At 28.5% G+C, this 17,946-nt stretch overlaps 3 protein-coding genes across 3 annotated transcripts in view; 1 reads left to right on the forward strand and 2 right to left on the reverse strand.

Annotated features, from left to right (window-relative positions):
• Positions 1 to 1,065, reverse strand: part of Phum_PHUM387820 (uncharacterized protein) — a gene marked incomplete at both ends in the record, with an annotated part of 1,345 nt that extends 280 nt beyond the window's left edge. Inside the window, 4 exons of the mRNA XM_002428460.1 lie at positions 113 to 279; positions 357 to 519; positions 584 to 776; positions 1,011 to 1,065. Of these exons, the coding sequence (XP_002428505.1) occupies positions 113 to 279; positions 357 to 519; positions 584 to 776; positions 1,011 to 1,065 (578 nt within the window). The remainder of the gene's footprint in view (positions 1 to 112; positions 280 to 356; positions 520 to 583; positions 777 to 1,010) is intronic.
• A 421-nt stretch (positions 1,066 to 1,486) lies between these two features.
• Positions 1,487 to 3,181, forward strand: Phum_PHUM387830 (eukaryotic translation initiation factor 3 subunit, putative; the record flags this gene model as incomplete). The annotated part of the gene is made up of 6 exons (XM_002428461.1): positions 1,487 to 1,502; positions 1,574 to 1,674; positions 2,251 to 2,490; positions 2,585 to 2,765; positions 2,897 to 3,033; positions 3,128 to 3,181. 6 exons carry the CDS (start codon positions 1,487 to 1,489, stop codon positions 3,179 to 3,181), a joined length of 729 nt encoding a protein of 242 aa, XP_002428506.1.
• A 4,873-nt stretch (positions 3,182 to 8,054) lies between these two features.
• Positions 8,055 to 13,634, reverse strand: Phum_PHUM387840 (uncharacterized protein; the record flags this gene model as incomplete). The annotated part of the gene is made up of 5 exons (XM_002428462.1): positions 8,055 to 8,125; positions 8,229 to 11,177; positions 11,406 to 11,519; positions 11,671 to 11,731; positions 12,810 to 13,634. 5 exons carry the CDS (start codon positions 13,632 to 13,634, stop codon positions 8,055 to 8,057), a joined length of 4,020 nt encoding a protein of 1,339 aa, XP_002428507.1.
• Positions 13,635 to 17,946: the final 4,312 nt, after the last annotated feature.

The raw sequence follows: 17,946 nt of genomic DNA on the forward strand, positions 1-17,946 counted from the left end.
ATTGACTTTTCAAACTTTCCGCCATTCTGTATCTATAAATCAAATAAAAAAATTTTAATGATAAAGACACTTTAATAATAATGTCATGTACTAACAAAATTTTCTTATTTACATTGCATCTCTGTCTGGATCTGACACATTTACATTAGCCATTTCTTTTTCCAAGGGTAATAAACATTCTTCTAACTCTCGCTGCTGAGCAACTATAAAATCTAACTCATGATCTAATTGTTGCTGTTCTAATTTTACTTTTTCGACATTGTGATTTAAGCTGACTATCTAAAAAAAAAAATTTTTTTGAGTTACATTAAAATTTTTAATATAGGTTTATATACAAAAATAAAATTTCAACTGACCTTATCTCCATTTGTTAATAACAATCTGTCCCATTCATTAATATGAGCAACTTGATTCATAAAAACTTTTTCTTGTTCTTCCAATTCAATAGTCCATTTATTTATATTTTCTTCTAGCTGAGCAAAGGTTATATTACAAGCTTGGACATTGGGTTTGGCTCCCCTGTTTAATTTGAAAATTACCATAAGTAAATGAAATATTATTTTGGTAAAATTTTACAACTTACAGAGTCAAAGATGTAGCTGTAGGAGCAGCACTAACAGTAATAGTTGTACTTGTAATTGCAGATGTAGTTGATGTGGTACATGCTGAAGAAGTTGTGGTAGTTTGTAATGATATTGTTGTAGCTGTTGTCGCTATTGTTGTTGCTGCTGTTGTTATTGCAGGTCCTGGAGCTGAAAGTCCTGTTGTTATCGACCCTAAAATATTAAATTTTTTAGAATTGATAGAATAAATTTTTAAAAATTATTAGAATTGAAATAAACCTAAATCTAAATATTCTAACTAACTATTAAAGTACAGGCATTCAAAAAAATAAATAATAGTACTGGCTGCCTAAAGCATTTACTAAATAAGTTTAAAATTGTCTAAAAACTTGGCTAAAGTTTTTTATTAAATATTAAAAATCTAAATTAAGTATTTAATAAATTTACCAGACGTTGCAGAAACAGCACTTCCATCTCCCGTTTTTTGAAAATTAAAATTCATTTTTTTATTTATTACTTTTACATAAATAAAAAGGTAATATAACTTTATTTAAACGCGGTCAATAAACACGCTCCTAAGACAATACGTTACTTTCATTACAGTCAGTGGTGTAAACTTTTAAAAACTAAAATATAACCGAGATGGTCTAAGAACGTGACCAACTTAAAAAAATTCACTATTGATCAGAAAATGGCTAGTTGTCGTGCACGTAATTTGAATTGTAATTTTTGTCAGTTTGTGATTTGTATTTGCAACATTTTATTGACTGTGTGGATCTAGCAGTGCTAAAATAAATAGAAAAGATTTTGTTTAAAAAAAAATCAAGTTAGGAGATATAAGTATTTTGTCTTTGAAAAATTTTTCAACGCCCTCCTGTGGTGGTTCCTTGAATAGCTAAATACTTCGGTTTTGACGAAACAACATGGATGTTGAATGGGGTTAGTTTTTTTTCATTAATAATTTTACGGTTCGTAGGCAACTGTTTCATTTATAATTACATATTTTTCAGACGCTGAAAATTTCGAACCTCCAAATTTAAAACAATCTAATGCAATCAGTCTTGCCGCTGGTTATAAATGGGAGGGCGAAGATGAAGACGATGACGTCAAGGTAAAGTACATTCACATATGGCAGAGCATGACTTTATACTTTCATAATATAAAACTTTTATGTTTTAACTTGGGCATAACATAAAAATTAATCGCTTTTTTAAAAGTTTATTAATAAAAAAAAAACATTAATGTTATTACTTTGTGATTAATTACTCAAAAGTGTAACAATTATATGCATACATAGGTTAGGTTATTTATTGAATTTAACTGTTTCTTAAAAAATACTAATAGGTGCTATTTGCATTTCTGCAACATGTTACTGTTATGTTAGAGTTTAAATATTATGCATTTAATATAAATTTTTTTCACTATATTTTCAAATATCAAGACTAATTATTGCTTTTTACTTTAAATTATTTTTTATGAATTTGCCTCTGGTATAGTATTTTTTTCAATAGAAATTTCACATATTAACTTTTAAGTTTGTGCTCCTATTAAACTATTTATTTATTAATTAATGTAAGAATAAGTTTATTTGAAATGCACAAAAAAGAATACATTTGGTAAAAATTTATTCATTTTCATAAAGTCGAATCATTAAACACACAAAAAAAAAAAAAAATTAATTTTTTAGGATAATTGGGAGGATGAAGAAGAAGAAAAAAAAGATGAAGAAAAACAAGAAGAAGTAAAAGCCATTCAAGTTAAAAGGAAAAAAAAAATTGCTGAAAAAATAGAAGAAAAAGAGAGGAAGGATAGAGAAGAAGCAGCGAGGAAATTAGCTGCCAAAGAAGCCATGAAAAAATTAACGGCAGAAGAAAAACTAGCTGAAAAATTAAGGCAGCAAAGGTTACAAGAAGAAGCCGATTTACAAGTAAAAAAAAATACACTTTATTATTATTATTATCATTATCATTATTAATAATAATTAAAAGTTGAAAAATTCATGAAAACATTTCATCATTTAGGTCACTAAAGAAACATTTGGTATAATAGAAACATCTGAAAGCATTGATTCAATGAATCCGAAAACGCAAGAGGAATTTAATCATTTTAGCGAAGCTTTGATGAAAAAATTAATGCCACTTTCAACTTCATTACATTTTCCTCTATTTATGGAAAATTTTTTGAGAGACATCAGTGCTACTCGTGAGTTTTAATTTTTTTTTAAAAATTTATTTACAAAATTAAATTTAAACAATTTAGCAAGTTTCTTCGATGAATTTTTACAAGCATTAAAATATTTTTATTTTTTTTATTTTTTTATTTTTTTTTTAAAGTAAATTTGGCTAATGTCAAAAGATTAAAAACTACATTAGATTCAGTTTTTATGGAAAAACAGAAAGCGGAAAAAGCGGAGAAAACTAAAAAGAACAAAGGAAAAGGAAAAGTTAGTTTAAAAGTTGAAGGGGAAAATGTAAGTCGATGATGAAGAGCTTTTTTTTTTTTTTTTTAATCAAGTTTTTTTAATATTATAATTTATTTATATTTGGTTTTTTTCTCCCCTCCAGGAATATTCGGCTTACAGTGTTGGCGATTACGACGATTACGACGATTTTATCTAAATTATTATATTTTCCATCATTTATACAAATCGTTATTTGGTTTTACAATTTAATGTTATGAAGAAAAGAAAGAAGGAAAGAAAGAAAAAAGAAAAAAAAAAACGCAAAAAAAAAAAAAAAAAAAGTCTCATTAGAAAGTACTCTAGTCTTTTCATCATGAAATAAAAAGAAAAAAAATAAAAATGGAATAAAAAAAAGAAAAAAAGAAAAACAAAAAAATCATTCATTCATTCATTCATTCATACAATTCAAATGAATAATTTTTTTTTAAAAGTTTTCTTTAAATGTGAAAATTATTATTATTTTTTTTTTTTGGATGGTTTAAATAAAACAACATTCATCGGGGAGGGATAAATAAAAATAGGAAAAAGAAATTTTTTTACATTTATGGGATATCGGTACCTAATTTTTATTATTATTATTATTATTTTTTTTACTATCTCAGGCATTTATATACATTTCATTTACTTCAAAATCAAAAGAATAATTAAAATAAAAAGAAAAGAGGTTTTTTTTTTTTTTTTACACGTGAAATTTTATTTATACATTTTCCATCTGTTGTATTTAATTTAATTTTATTTATAAATTTTTTTGTTTGTTTGTTTGTTTGTTCGCACACGAATAACACGATGATGATGATAATAATAATAATAATAAATAATTTTTAAATTGTTAATACTCTTTATATATTTCGATATAAAATGTTTGATTATATATAAATATATACATAATTTTATTACGTTTGAAAGTCACCCCTTCCCCCCCTCTCTCTCCCCTCCCCCCACAGGGTTTTTTTTATTTGATTTCGGTAAAAAGTAATATGGGGTACGTTCTTATCGGTAGTTAATAATAACACGTGAGGTTTAGTTTTTTATATTTAATTTATAAAAAAAAAAAAAAAAAAGAGTGAAAAATTAAATATTGTTGTTGCAAATGCAATAATAATAATAATAATAATAATAATAATAATAATAATAATAATAAATTTTGTTTTGGTTTATGAAATAAAATAATTTTATAAAAAAAAACTACTTTCACTTATGTTTATCTTATGTACACCTATAGTTTACCTATAGTTCGCTCGACCAACGATTTTTCCATTTAATTACCAAAAAATTTTCCAATCAGTAAATAATGGTACGTGATGACGTCATCATTCCAATTTAATTTAAATAAGGTGATTATTAATATGGAATAAATGAAAAATATATTTTTTTTTAATTTAAAAAAAAAAAAAAAAAAAAAGAAAACAAAACTTTATTTTTATTTTATTATTATTATTTTTTGTAATTTTTTTTTTTTTATGTTTGTTTTATACATAATTTTTTTTTTTTTTTCAAATGACTTTAAATATATATATATATATATATGTAAAAAAAAAAGCCAGTGACGGTTAAACACACGACAACTGAAATCGCCCTAAAAATATTTTAATTACAATTAAAACTAATTTTCTTTTTTTTTAATTATTATTTTTTACCATCATCAAGAAACAAAATCAAAAAATTAATTAATTAATAATAATAATAATAATAATAATAATAATAAAAAAAGTCTCGTTAACTCGGGAGATCTATTTTAATAATAATAATAATAATAATAAATACCATTCGACCCTTTTTTTTTCTTTCAAATTATTATAATTATTATAATGTTAAAAACTAAACACTCGAATTTATAATAATAATAATAATAATAATAGTTATGTTGATGACGATGACGTGGTGATAGTAATAATAATAATAATAAAAATATTAATAATTAATAAAATAAAATAAATAAAAAAAAGTTTTCATAATAATATTTTTATCATCGATATCAATTTATGACTATTTATAACTACAAATTGAAATTGTAAATTTATTTATTTATTTATTTATTTATTTATTATTATTATTTTTTTTCCAATTAAAATCGCTAATTATACACTCGGGCACGCACGCACGCACGCACTCACTCACTCACGCATCCACACGTGCACCCGCACGCACAAACACACTCGCGAGCATTTATTTATTTATTTATTTATTTATATATTTTTTAAATTTATTTCAAAAAGAATTTTTTTTTCCTTTTTTCCATTTTTCTTTCCTTTTTTGTTTGTTTCTACACGATTTTACACGTTTTTTAAAAATGAAAAAAGAAAAAGGAAAAATTAATAATAATAATAATTATTATTATTATGAAAAATCGTTTTTTTGTTTTTGTTTTTTTTTTTTTTTTTTTTTTTAACCACAAACTACACATACATCATCATCGTAACTAATCGATAATTTCTATCGTACAAAAAACAATAATAATAATAATCATTTACACAATTTTTTTGTCAATTTATAGTAGTAGTAATAATAATAATAATAGTAGTAATTAATAGTATATACTATGCATTCACTCGCGAAAGAAAAAATGAAAAAATAAAACGCTTCATAAGAAGAAAAATAAAAAAAACACATCATACACGCATACATATATTTACATAAATTATATATATATATATATGCATACATACATACATATGCAGACTAAATAAAAAAAAAAATAGCTTATTATGTACATAAAAAAAAAAAAAAATTTCCATTTTTTCAAAGACATAAAATTCTTTTTTTTCTCTTAGACTCCGTTTTGAATGAAAAAGCCTCAATAATTGGCCCAACAAAGACAATTTCAATAATAATAATAATAATAATAATGATGAACACCTCCATCATCATCATCATCATCATTATTTTTTTGTAATCATTTAATAAAATTTTTTTATTCACACACATTTTCTTTCTTTTTTTCCATGTGTTATTTACAATGTATATATTTACAATCAATCAATCATAAATTTAAAAATGAAATCTTTTTTATTATCATTATTATTATTATTATTATCATCATTATTATTTTTTTTTTTTTTTCAATTTCGAAATGCAATTTTTCATTTTTTTCTTATTCGCTCGATAATAATGATAATAATATTAAAATTTAAAAAGTTTACAATACAACATTTATATATAGTCAAATTATTACATATACATAACTTTCTACTTATGCAGTGATTCATTAATAAAATACGATGACAATCATTATTATTATTATTATCATTATTGAGAAAATGATAATAATGATGACCGCGTCGATTATTATTAATAATAATAATAATAATGACGATGAAAACATTATTAAATCTAAGCACAATCGAAGAAGAAAATAGAAGAATAATATAATTATATTTAAAAAAAAAAAAAAAAAATTTATATTAATAATAATAATAATAATAATAATAATAATTGCTTCGTTTTACTATTATTATTATTATTATCATTATTATTATTTACACGCGCACGCACGCACGCACTCACACACAAGCCGCCGTCTCCGTAAAAACTAAAATTTTTTCTATATAAATCTAATTTCTGCAAATTTTACAGTTTTTCTTTCTTTTTTAAGATAAATTTTTTTACACGTGTACGTACACATACACATACACGTGCACACGCACCCACACACCCTCACACGCGATCATTTTTTAAATTTTAAATACAAAAAATGCAATTTTTATTTATTCCGATCATTAAAAAAAAAAAAATTTCCTCTTCCATCTCAAGTGGCTATTTTATTATTATTATTATTATTATTATTATTATTATTTATTTATATAATTAATTATCGCGATGACAATGATAATAATAATAATAATTTCATTCGTTTCTTTGTTGTTTTTGTCATATATAGTACAATTTAAATCGAACCTGACATTTAAGGTTTTTTTTTTTTTTTTTTTAAAACATTTGTGTATGTTATAAATTAAGCACGGTGCTCTCATAAATTTTCCCTCCCTTTCCAAAAAAATTTAATATTAATAATGATAATGATAATAATAATAATTAGTGACTGTAAAAAAAATTTTATTTAAATTGTGTCCATTTTATAATTTTGCATTCATTAAATAGAAAAAAATAGAAAAAACTAGCACATAGAGAAATCGCATGTTTGTTGTGACACAACAACAACAACAACAACAACAACAACAAACGCAAAACATAATTTTCTAAAGAAAAAATCTTTTTGTTCGTTTTAAATGTATTGTGCCGTGCAAAACAAAACAAAACAATCAAAAAAAAAAAAAAATTAATTTTATTTAATGCACGCGCACACACACACACACACAAACAAACAATAATTTTATCATTTACATGACTTCTGCTTTCCCTTACAAAAGCAACACATTCATTTAAATGTCTCGAAAATAATAATAATAATAATATTAAATCTTTTTTTTTTTTTTTTTAACCTTTAATTTTCGGGAATAAATATCAATTTAAAATCATCAAACCTTAAAATTTTCTTTTTTCTCTACGTGCCGTTTCCATATCAATTGCATATTAATAATAATTTACATAAATGTATAAATTAATATACATAAATATATTAATTTTAATTAAAAGTTTATCGATTTTGAGACAAATGAAAATATGTTTTTTTCATATGTTTAAACTTAAGAGAGCTAACCCGTCGAGAGAAAGAAGAGGATGATGATGACGACGAAACGAAGAACAAAAAAAAAAAAAAATCGACAGAGATAAATTTCAAAAAAAAAGAAAAAAAAAAAAAAAAAAGAAAAACAAAATCATCTGTTGTTCTTTGTGAACATTGTCTTTGGCATTAAGTATATAATTATATATATTTATGTGTGTGTGTGTGTGTAATATATAAAAATACTAAAAAAAAAAAAAAAAAAAATAAAGAAATTAGCCAAAAAATAAGTTTAAGCGTAAAAAGGAATAATAATTATTATTATTATTATCATCGAGAAAATTTAATTTTGAAATCATCATTATATAAAAAAAAAAAGGCTCCCTAAATGAAATTTTCATTTAGCTTCTTTTCATTTAGGCGGATAAGGGTTCATTACGGACGCCGCAACAGCTGCTGCTTGCTGACTGGCTAAAACGGCAGCTGTAGAAAATAAATTACAATTAACAAAAAAAAAAAAAAAAAAAAAAAGAAAAAGAAAAAAAAAAACCGATTTGACCAATGAAACACTGCAATTAAAAGATACTATTTGGCTTACCTCCGTAAGGAGCGGGATATTGTCCTGTAAGTATAGGATAAGTTAGGCCGACATGAGTATGATGATGTGTGTGAACGTGTCTTTGTGGAGGAGGTGATCTCGAATCCTTATCTCCTAGCGGAGGTTTTACCGGAGGCGAAGGACCGGAAATACTATTCGGAGTTGATGTTGGAGGGGCTTGAGGAGGTCCGGAAGGAGGTCGAGTCGGTGGCACACCCGATGGCGACTCTCTAGACGGAGCCGACTTTGTCGGAGTGGGCGATTTAAGTGCTCGCTCTTGGAGTTCGTGAATTTTATGAGATGTGTAGTATTGATTTGCGTGATGTTGTAATAAATCGAGTGCTTTGGTAGTACCCGACGGAGATCTAGAGAGATCCTCTGGAGCGTGATACCTGGGAATTCCGAGGTAGGGATTGGTTGCGTAGGGGCCGGGTACCAACATTGGATTTATGTTACGATAAACTGGATGATTTGGATCGAAGGGAAGGGCTCCGTAATGCGGGCTTTGCATGTAACTGGGATGAATATAATATTGGCTAGTGGGGGGCGGAGGAGGACCTTGTGTTTCCATCGTGGGTTTTTGCCCTTCTTGTTTAATTTTGTCTTCTTTCTTTTCTTCGACGGCTTTTTCTTTTAATTTAGGACTCGGATTAGATGGAGGTAGTTTACTACTCGAAGTGAATTGCTTCGGTTGTTCTATTTGACCTCCTTGTTCTCTTCCTCTCTGATACAAATATCTTTTTAGATCTTCTTGGGCTTGATTTGACTGAGATTGTCTTGAATATATGAATGAGCTCATTTGGCTTTTCATTTCAATACTCTCCTTAATGATTTGGTGATTTTCGTTCGGATGTTTTGTTTCTTTGACGCCAGGCTCTTGTTTAACTTTTACTGGATTCGGAACCTGAATGGGAGCGACCCCGTGTTTTGCCATATCCGTGGGCCCTGGGCTTTTGTCGCCTTTTGTGGACTCTTTATTTTTATCTTCCGACACCATTAAGGGATAACTAGGTTCCATGTATCCTCCTGGATAACTGGGTACGTAACCGTACGGATAGTAATGAGACGGATGTTGTATAAGTTTTTGAGAATATTCGTTTCTGCCAACTTCTTTTTTTATCTCTTTTTCACCCGGCTTTGTATCTGGTTTCTCTGGATTTTCTTTCGACTTGACTTCTGGCGGTACGGAAGGAACTAAATATGGAGGTTGTCCGTAAAAAGACCCGTAAATTCCGTATGAAGGGATTCCATGCGGTGAACTGGCATTATTTGATTCCCCTTTTTTTTCTCCTGAGCCTTTTGTTTTATCTCCAACTTCCGATTCGAGGACAGGAGCAGCATCATCTGAAATATCAGAATATGCTGGACTTTGGAGATCTTCACGACCCGTGGAGTCCATGCCGAAAGATGAATCGCTCGGGGGGTGAGGACTTCCAGCAGGAGATTTCCTACTCTTCTTTTTATAGCCTGAAGGCAATTTAGAGCTCCTGTCTCTTTCTTTACTTTTGTCATCTGGCATTAGTGACGCGGTAGGCTTGAGTTTAAACTGAGGGAGTTTAATTGGCAATTGTTGGGATAATGATCCCGGGGTTAAAGGTTGATGCACGGATTGATTTTGTATGTTCACTGGTGGTTGCATGTGAGATGACGAAACTGGAATAGAATGATTATGTGGGTTCGGAACGGTTATAGGTGTACTGTGTGCAACTTGTCCGACATTCGAAATTGCTGTTACAGCAGAATTTCTGACACTCGACAGTGAACCACTAGAAATCAAACTAGAACTACCTGGAATAGGGATCACAGATGAAGGCATTGCCGATTTATTACCACTAAAAATGCCAACCGAATAATCCTCATCTGGAGGACCAAATCTTAAAACGCTTGGTTTTACATTTCCTTTTACATTTTCCGAAGATGAAGATGAAACTGGAGACGAACTGATTAAAGCTAGATCCATGGGTTGAGGAGTCAAAGGTCTAGGAGTTAAGGGAACTGAAACAGTCGGTGACTCGGGATTGGGTGTTTTAGGAAGCGCAAGTGGATCTTGAGAAATATGACAAGGATTCACGCTTGGGGATAGCACGGGAGCATTTTGAGACGAACTGATTAATGCAAGGTCCGTAGGTTGAGGTGCCAAAGGAATAGGAGTCAAAGGAACGGCAACACTTGGAGAATCTGGATCAGGTTTGGGAAGAGCAAGTGGATCTTGAGCGACCTGACAGGGATTAACGCTAGGAGAAAGTACGGGAGCACTTTGAGATAACTCTTCTTTTTTAAGAGTTTCAGTCTTTTCAGAAGGAGATTTTACAGGAGTGGCTGAAGGGCTGGGGGCTTCTGTATTGCTTTCTTCGTTTTCTGAAAAACTGGTTGCGTCTTTAGTGTCATCATCATCAGCCGAACCATGAGCATGCGACTGATGATATTTCAATCCATTGATATGCTTATACTTCTTGGAACAATTTGGTTCAGGGCACTCTAATAGCACCGGCGAAGCTGGCGGGCTACTGGGAGCCGACAATGGAGTTTTATTTTTCTTACTAACAGGAGTAGGAGTAGTATCTCTTTCCTTTGACTTTTTCCTAGTTTCTTGCTTTGGCGGAATAAAAGGCGTAGGAGAATTAGAACCAGTCGAATTGGTTCCAGAGCTTCCGGACGCCGGGGTGTTTCCCCTTCCGCCTCGTCCTCCCTTTGTGCTACCGTTTCTTAATTTACTGTGAACGGAAGATCTAGTTTCCGTAAAGTTACTTAAATCTCCCGAAGAATTTGTACTGTTTGAGGTTCGGCCTCTTTTGCCTCGGCCTTTAGGCGTTCGGGCATCCAAATCGCTTGTAGGGGAATCACAAAATCGTGGAGGAGCCCAGTCATGTCGTGTACAGTCCAGAAGTGTACCAACGTAAGTCTTCCCTCTCCAAGTAACATTTACAACCAGTACACCTGAGAGAGAGAGAGAAAATAATAATAATAAATTGTACATATCAAAATATTTTTTCAAATCTAAATTATTCCAATTAGTTTTACAAAAAAAAAAAAAAAAAAAAAATTATGGGCAAAAATTTCATAGATTTTACTTCTTTTATAATAAAATGAAAATTTCATTTTTTCTTTTTAAAAAAAAAAATGTATAAAATTACAATTTTAAATAGAATAAAATATTATTCTTACCGCCTTCAGTCTCATGCCACACAATGCCCTCTAAAGTAACACTTGTGCCTGGTTCACATGGCCCCAAGCAATCTGGCTCGGTGATGGTTCCTACACTCGTTCCCACACAAACATCTACAACATCCTATTAAAAAACAAAATAAAAATTATTAAAAGGAAGAATTTCGGATTTAAATCCTCATTAATCATTTAGATTTAAAACTAAATAATATTTAGTGGTAAACAAATGGATGCATTTTATAATTAAAAAAAAAATTGGGTTGACAATTTTTTATGGTGTCTCGAATAGAAGATGTCATTCCTTTCTCGCCTGCCTTCATAATTTTCTTTTTTTTTTTTTGTTTAAACCCGGAAAATTTATACCACCTGTAGGAATGTTAAACAAATTCGCTTTCTTTAAAGAACAAAATTAAACGGAGGGTTTTATCCAAGAATATTTACGAAAGTGAAATTTATATTTTTTTTTTTTTTTTTAGCGAGCAACAAATAAAATTATTACACATCTTATATTTGATCACTTTATCCCTACGAGAGAGAAAGAGAGAGAAAAAAACCCACAAAATCTTAAATTACACAATTTTTTTTTTTTTTTTTTTTGCGCTCAAATGAAACGTTTTAAGTAAAAAAAAAGGGGGGGAGGAGGGGGAGCACACAATAAAGTTTACGAATTGGTAAAACGAAATCACAAAAGGGGTGAATACTCCTTTGGGACTTGGTGATAATCGAGGCATCGTCCTTACAACCTCATTCATGAGGGGGAGAAAACATCGGACGCATGACACGGTAGATTAATTAGGTTAATCTTCGATTCTTCCCTTCGGAAATGATGATGATGATGATGATGATGATGAGCATCCATTGTTATATTTTTATGACGTAGGGGGTTGTTGTTTATGCTTGAGTACTTTAGAAAAGAGACAAAAAAAGAAAGAAAGAAATAGGGGTGAAACTAATACAAAAATACTAATTTTTTTAACACATTGTGCATTTTGTTTATTTAAAAACAAATTTTTTTTAAACAAATTTACTTTACCGGTTTTTTTTTTTTTTTTTTTTTTAACGCCCAAAAAAACAATTTTATAAAATTATTTTGGCCTTTTATAAAGACAAAAGATTAGAATTATTTATAATTACACAAGAAATCTAGTACAGATTAGAGTACGCAAAACGTTGTGTGACGTGATCTCAAGTAAATTTTTTATTATTACATCCATGTTTTCAAAACAAAATAATTTAAAAGTACTTATTATATTATCATTATCAACTTGTGCTTCTCGATAAAAAAAAACATTATTTGTTTTCTTCAATTTGTTGCTCAACTTTATTATAAATACATAAACAATTTTTTTTTAAAAATACGTGTGCACACCCGTCAAAAAAACAAATATAATTAAATACACTTACTTTTGATTCCAACGTAGTCGTTTTTATTTTCTTTGTTGGCGGAGGAGAAGACGAAGATGATCTTTCCTCCGAACCTGAAGCCGCTCCCGGACCTGGCACGGCGGCCGTGAGTCGAGGAGGTTCAAGTTTTGGAGTTGTAGCTGGCGTAGGAGGTCCCCCCGGCGTGGTTGGAACCGCGCTCGGAGGAGGTCCCGGGCCGTGAGACGCTGGAAACACTGGCCTGGGCTGTTGTGCCGATTGAGGAGTCGTCATGACGGATGAGGCTATAGAAACTGCACTCCGCGCAACTCCGTTCACATTAACACTGTTCACTGTTGATGTTTCGGGTATCGACGGACCCGACGATGGCTTCGTCAAAGGCTTGTCACCGCCGCAATGCTTTTCACGAGCCTTGTCTTTTCTATGTCCACCCGATACTCTTTTCGTCACTCCCGGAGTCTGAGGGGGGTGTTTACCCTTATCACTTAATAACTCGGATCCGTTTTGTTCTCCCGGCTTAACAATTTCGTGTTTCGCTTCAGAAGTTTTTGTTCCGGGTTTGGTCCGTTTGATTTTCATTTTAAGACCTTTATCTTGTACGGTCGCAGAATGCTCTACGGCCATTTTGGTTTTACCGGCTGCTTGAGCCATTGGGCCACCGGCGGGGCCACCCGCCTTTTCGTTTGTCTTCTCTATATCAGCATCCAAATCAATAATTAAATCGCCAATTCCTATGTCCCACTCATTATCGTCGTATTCAAAGTTGGTAGCTGCCGCCGTCCTGGGGTCTGCCACCTTTGCTCGGTGGCCGTTGTCTACCGCGCTGTCTCTCATTGGGGCAGCCATACGCGTGACGGGGAGGAGGGGTGCCGGGGCCCACCGGGCACCCAGGCCGCAGCCATCCTATCCCCTGAAAAAGTAAAAATTTAAAATTTAGTAAAAAATGTAACAAAATGAGATACAACGTCATAAATTCAAATTCACTTCAAACAAACAATTAATAAAGTCAAGAATTAATTTTTTCATCAAAAAAAAATTTTTTTTTTTTTTTTTTTGGGCTAATATAATTAAGCCGAGTAAGTCGATGTTCGATAAAAATAAATTAACCAACCCAAATAATTATGTTTAAAGGCGAATATTAACAAAATAATAATAATAATAATGAAAGTAACATAAAGTAAATTCAATTTTATAATTTTATTATTATCTGAGTAAAGTAAAAAGTGTTAAACCGCAACCAGTGACTTGAACGACAAAAAATTTAAAAAAAAAAAAAAAAAAACTAAAATAGATAGAACGACTTTATATTGAATAAATAAATAAAAAAAAAAAAAAAAAAAAAAAAGCAAATAAATACAAAATTTATTGAAATGCAAATTTCACTTTTTTTTTTTTTTTTTTTTTTTTAAATTAAGTAGTTCGTTGACTTCAATTTAATTTATTTTATATTTACATTGCAAGGTTGTAAACATTTATTTTATACCTTTGAGAAAACTCATTTTATAAAAAATAAAAAATATTTTTATTTGGTCCTACTATTTTTTTTTTTTTCATTTTTCAAAAACAAAAACAAAACTAAAACGTAGGCAGTTTAGAAAAACATGTAGAAAACTTTTTTTTTTTTTTTTACAAATATTATTGATTTTAACACGCCTCTAAATACTGCCCTTCTTTTTTTTTTAAAAAAAATAATAATAATAATAATAGCCCTTTAAGTTAAACCAGATTTAAGAATAATAAAAAAACTTTTTCTTTTTCTTTTCGAAAAGAAACAAAATAATAATACGACAAAAATAATAAATTAAAAAAAAAAATTAATTTACTTATTCAAAGTTTTAATAAGAGTAATAATAATAATAATAATAATAATAATAGTAATAATAATAATAATAATACAAATGAATCATCATCATCATCATCATCATCATTATGTAATATGACGACTTGTAAATGTAACAACAACAACATTTAATTTAACTTAATTTTTTTTTATTTTTCAGATTTTTAAATACCTGTCAAAAAAAAAAAAAAAAAAAAAAAAAAAAAGAAAGAAAATAAAAATGTTAACGCGCGCGTTAAAAATCAAAAGTGATTGATTGACTTAGTCAGCAAATCCCTTGCTTAAAAAATATTTTTAAAAAAATTTTTTTTTTTTTTTTTTTTTTTTTTTTTTTTACGTAATCATTTTCTCTTACGTACGTACGTACGTAAGAATCTAATAATTATTTTGTTTTTGTCAAGTCAAATCAATCTCATTTGTTTAACAATTTAATAATAATAATAATAATAAATTGGAAAATTAAAAAAGTAAATAATTTCAGCCATCATTGGGAGAGGGCCCACTGATTCCACATTTCAACCAGGAATCTTCGACATTTAAAGTAAAAGAAGAAGAAGAAGAAGAAAAAAATTAAAGAAATATAAGACACATTCCTAAAAAAAAAAAAAAAAAAAGGATTAAGAAGGTATCAAAGAACTCCGACCGTGTATACAAACAATTCAATTCATCTTGTATAAAATATAGAAAATATAAATTATAAATAAAAACCCTCCTCCATCCACCATCATTCATTCATTCATTCATTCATTCGTTCGTTACCTTAGTGGTTACCACCCCCCACTTTCCAACCTTTGGATCCTCACACACTCAGGTTCAAAATCTTTCAATATTATCATTTTATTTTATTTTTTTTCACTCGACAGCAGGCACAGTACAAAAAAAACTAGTCAATTAAGTTTCGTAAAGACAAAAAAATCAATAAAATAAAAAGAAAAAAAAGACAAAAACGTTTGTGAAAGAGAGAAAGAGAGAGAGAAACTATAATACAATTAAAATAAAATATTATTATTATTATTATTATTATTATTATTATTATTAAAAAATTATTTTAATTAACGAGTGCTTAAAATTTTTCCACATCAATAATATTAATAATAATAATAATAATTGTTTTAATTCGAATCAAAACTTTAGGGGATTATTATGAAAAACTGAATTGCGAGAAACCCCCAGGGGGAGGAGTTTTCCTGTTTTTTTTTTTTTTTTATCAACACCACCACCACCCATCTCTCGGGTAATAATAATAATAATAATAATAATAAATACTCATTAATAAATTTTATAATTCAATCATCATCATCATCGTTAGTGTGACTCCTTTTAATTTCATGTTATTGTTATTATTATCATCATCATTTCCTTCATTAAAATATTCTACTCTCGACATGTTTAAAACAAATTTCACGGCGGAATCCCTTCTCTTAATGCTTAAATTCTCATGGAAATTTTTTTTTTTTTATCGAATTAAACCCATTTAAATCTTTGATTCCAATTCGATTGGGGGGGAGGAGGGGAGGGGGCTGTACAATCTCTACAGTGAGCAGCAAGTTTAAAAAAAAAAATATCCCGGGGTACCTACGTCAAATTTTAACGTTCTTTCCCCACCCCCACCCCCCCGGAAGAATTAAAAAGGAAAAATAGTTCAGAGAGTATTTAGCGCGTATCGAATTTCCCGGGAGTGAGGGGAAGGACAAAGAGGGAGGGACGAAGGGAGGGAGAGGGAGAGAAGAAGAAAAAATGCGTCGTGGAAACAATGACTTTTCCTTTAAAAAGGCCCACCTATCCATTTTCACAAATGCCAATAATCTTTTTTTCTCTTTTAATTACTTTATTTTTTTTTTTTTTTATTATTATAAATGCGTTTCAAAATAAAAAATAAAAAAAAAATGTTTATACTAATTTAGCAGGCAATTATATATTTTCATTACTACACTGATAACAAAATAATGATATATAAATATCATAATAATAATAATAATAATAATAATAATAATAATAATGACTTGATTTTTAAATAAAGACAAAAGTTAAATATTTTTTTTCTTTTTTTTTTTTTGTTATCTTGACCTGCACGCCCCATCTTTAGCAATAATATTAATAACAATAATATAATTAAAAACAAAAATAAAAAAAAAGGGGAGGAGGAGGAGGAGGAGGAGGAGGAAAAAAAAACAAATCTTTTGTTAATTTTTTTTTTCCCTGTTTTTTCTTCCATTTAACTTTCACCACAAAACCTCATCATCCATCCATCATTTTTTTCCCCCAAATATTAATTGAATTAAATGCCACTGATTTTTTTTTTTTTTTTAATAATAAATTTATATGGCGAATCATTATTATTATTATTATTTTTTTTTTTAATATAACCAATCTTTCATTCATAACCCTCAATTAATAAACAAAAAAGTTTTTTTTACAAATACCTTGCTTTTTCGGTACAAAACAGGTTTTTATAATTCTTATTAATAACAAACAACCCATTGTTTAAATCAAATTTTTTTTTGTTTAAATAAATAAATAAATAAATAATAACAAAAACATTCATTTTTTTAACTCATGACATAATTTTTACTCTATGGAAAAGAAAAGAAAAGAAGAAAAAACGAGACAAAATCATTTAAATTTTAATCAAGTAAAAAAAAGATTTTTATCATATCGTCATTCTTTGACATGAACAAAAACAAACAAACAATAATAAACCGCGTATGATGACATTAAAGTTCAAATAATAATAATAATAATGATAATAATAATAATGATAATAATAATAATAACAATAATAATAATGATAATGATAATAATAACAATAATAATAATGATAATGATAATTGTAATTTCACTTACAACAAAAGAAATATTTACTATTTTTCTTTTTTTCGAAAAAAAAATTTTTTTTTTATTTACATAGGAATTAATAATTGTTTGCAAGTGTTTAGAAAAAAAAAAAAAAATAATAATAATAATAATAATAATAATATGAGGAGTAAATATTTTTTTAAAAAAAAAACTTTTTAAACAAAAATATATGCTTTAAAATAAAGAGAAGAAGAAGAAGAAAAAGGAGGAACACACACAAGGATGGAGTTAACAAGAGGAATAAGAAAGAGAAAGAAAGAAAAAAAAAAAAAAAAAGAGAGAAAGCGTCAACCCCACGCCCTTCTCTCTCTCTCTCTCTTTCTTTCTTTCTCTCTTGCAATGGCAAACCTCTTTCTAAATGTTCCACGTTTATATTAAAAACTTATGCTTACCTTTTCACGTTCGTTAAAATTTTCATGCACGGAAAATCTAATCCGAAACTTTACTAATTCCTAAATAATT

This window comes from Pediculus humanus, genomic scaffold (assembly GCF_000006295.1).
Source record: "Pediculus humanus corporis 1103172107869 genomic scaffold, whole genome shotgun sequence".
NCBI classification, from domain to species: domain Eukaryota; kingdom Metazoa; phylum Arthropoda; class Insecta; order Psocodea; family Pediculidae; genus Pediculus; species Pediculus humanus.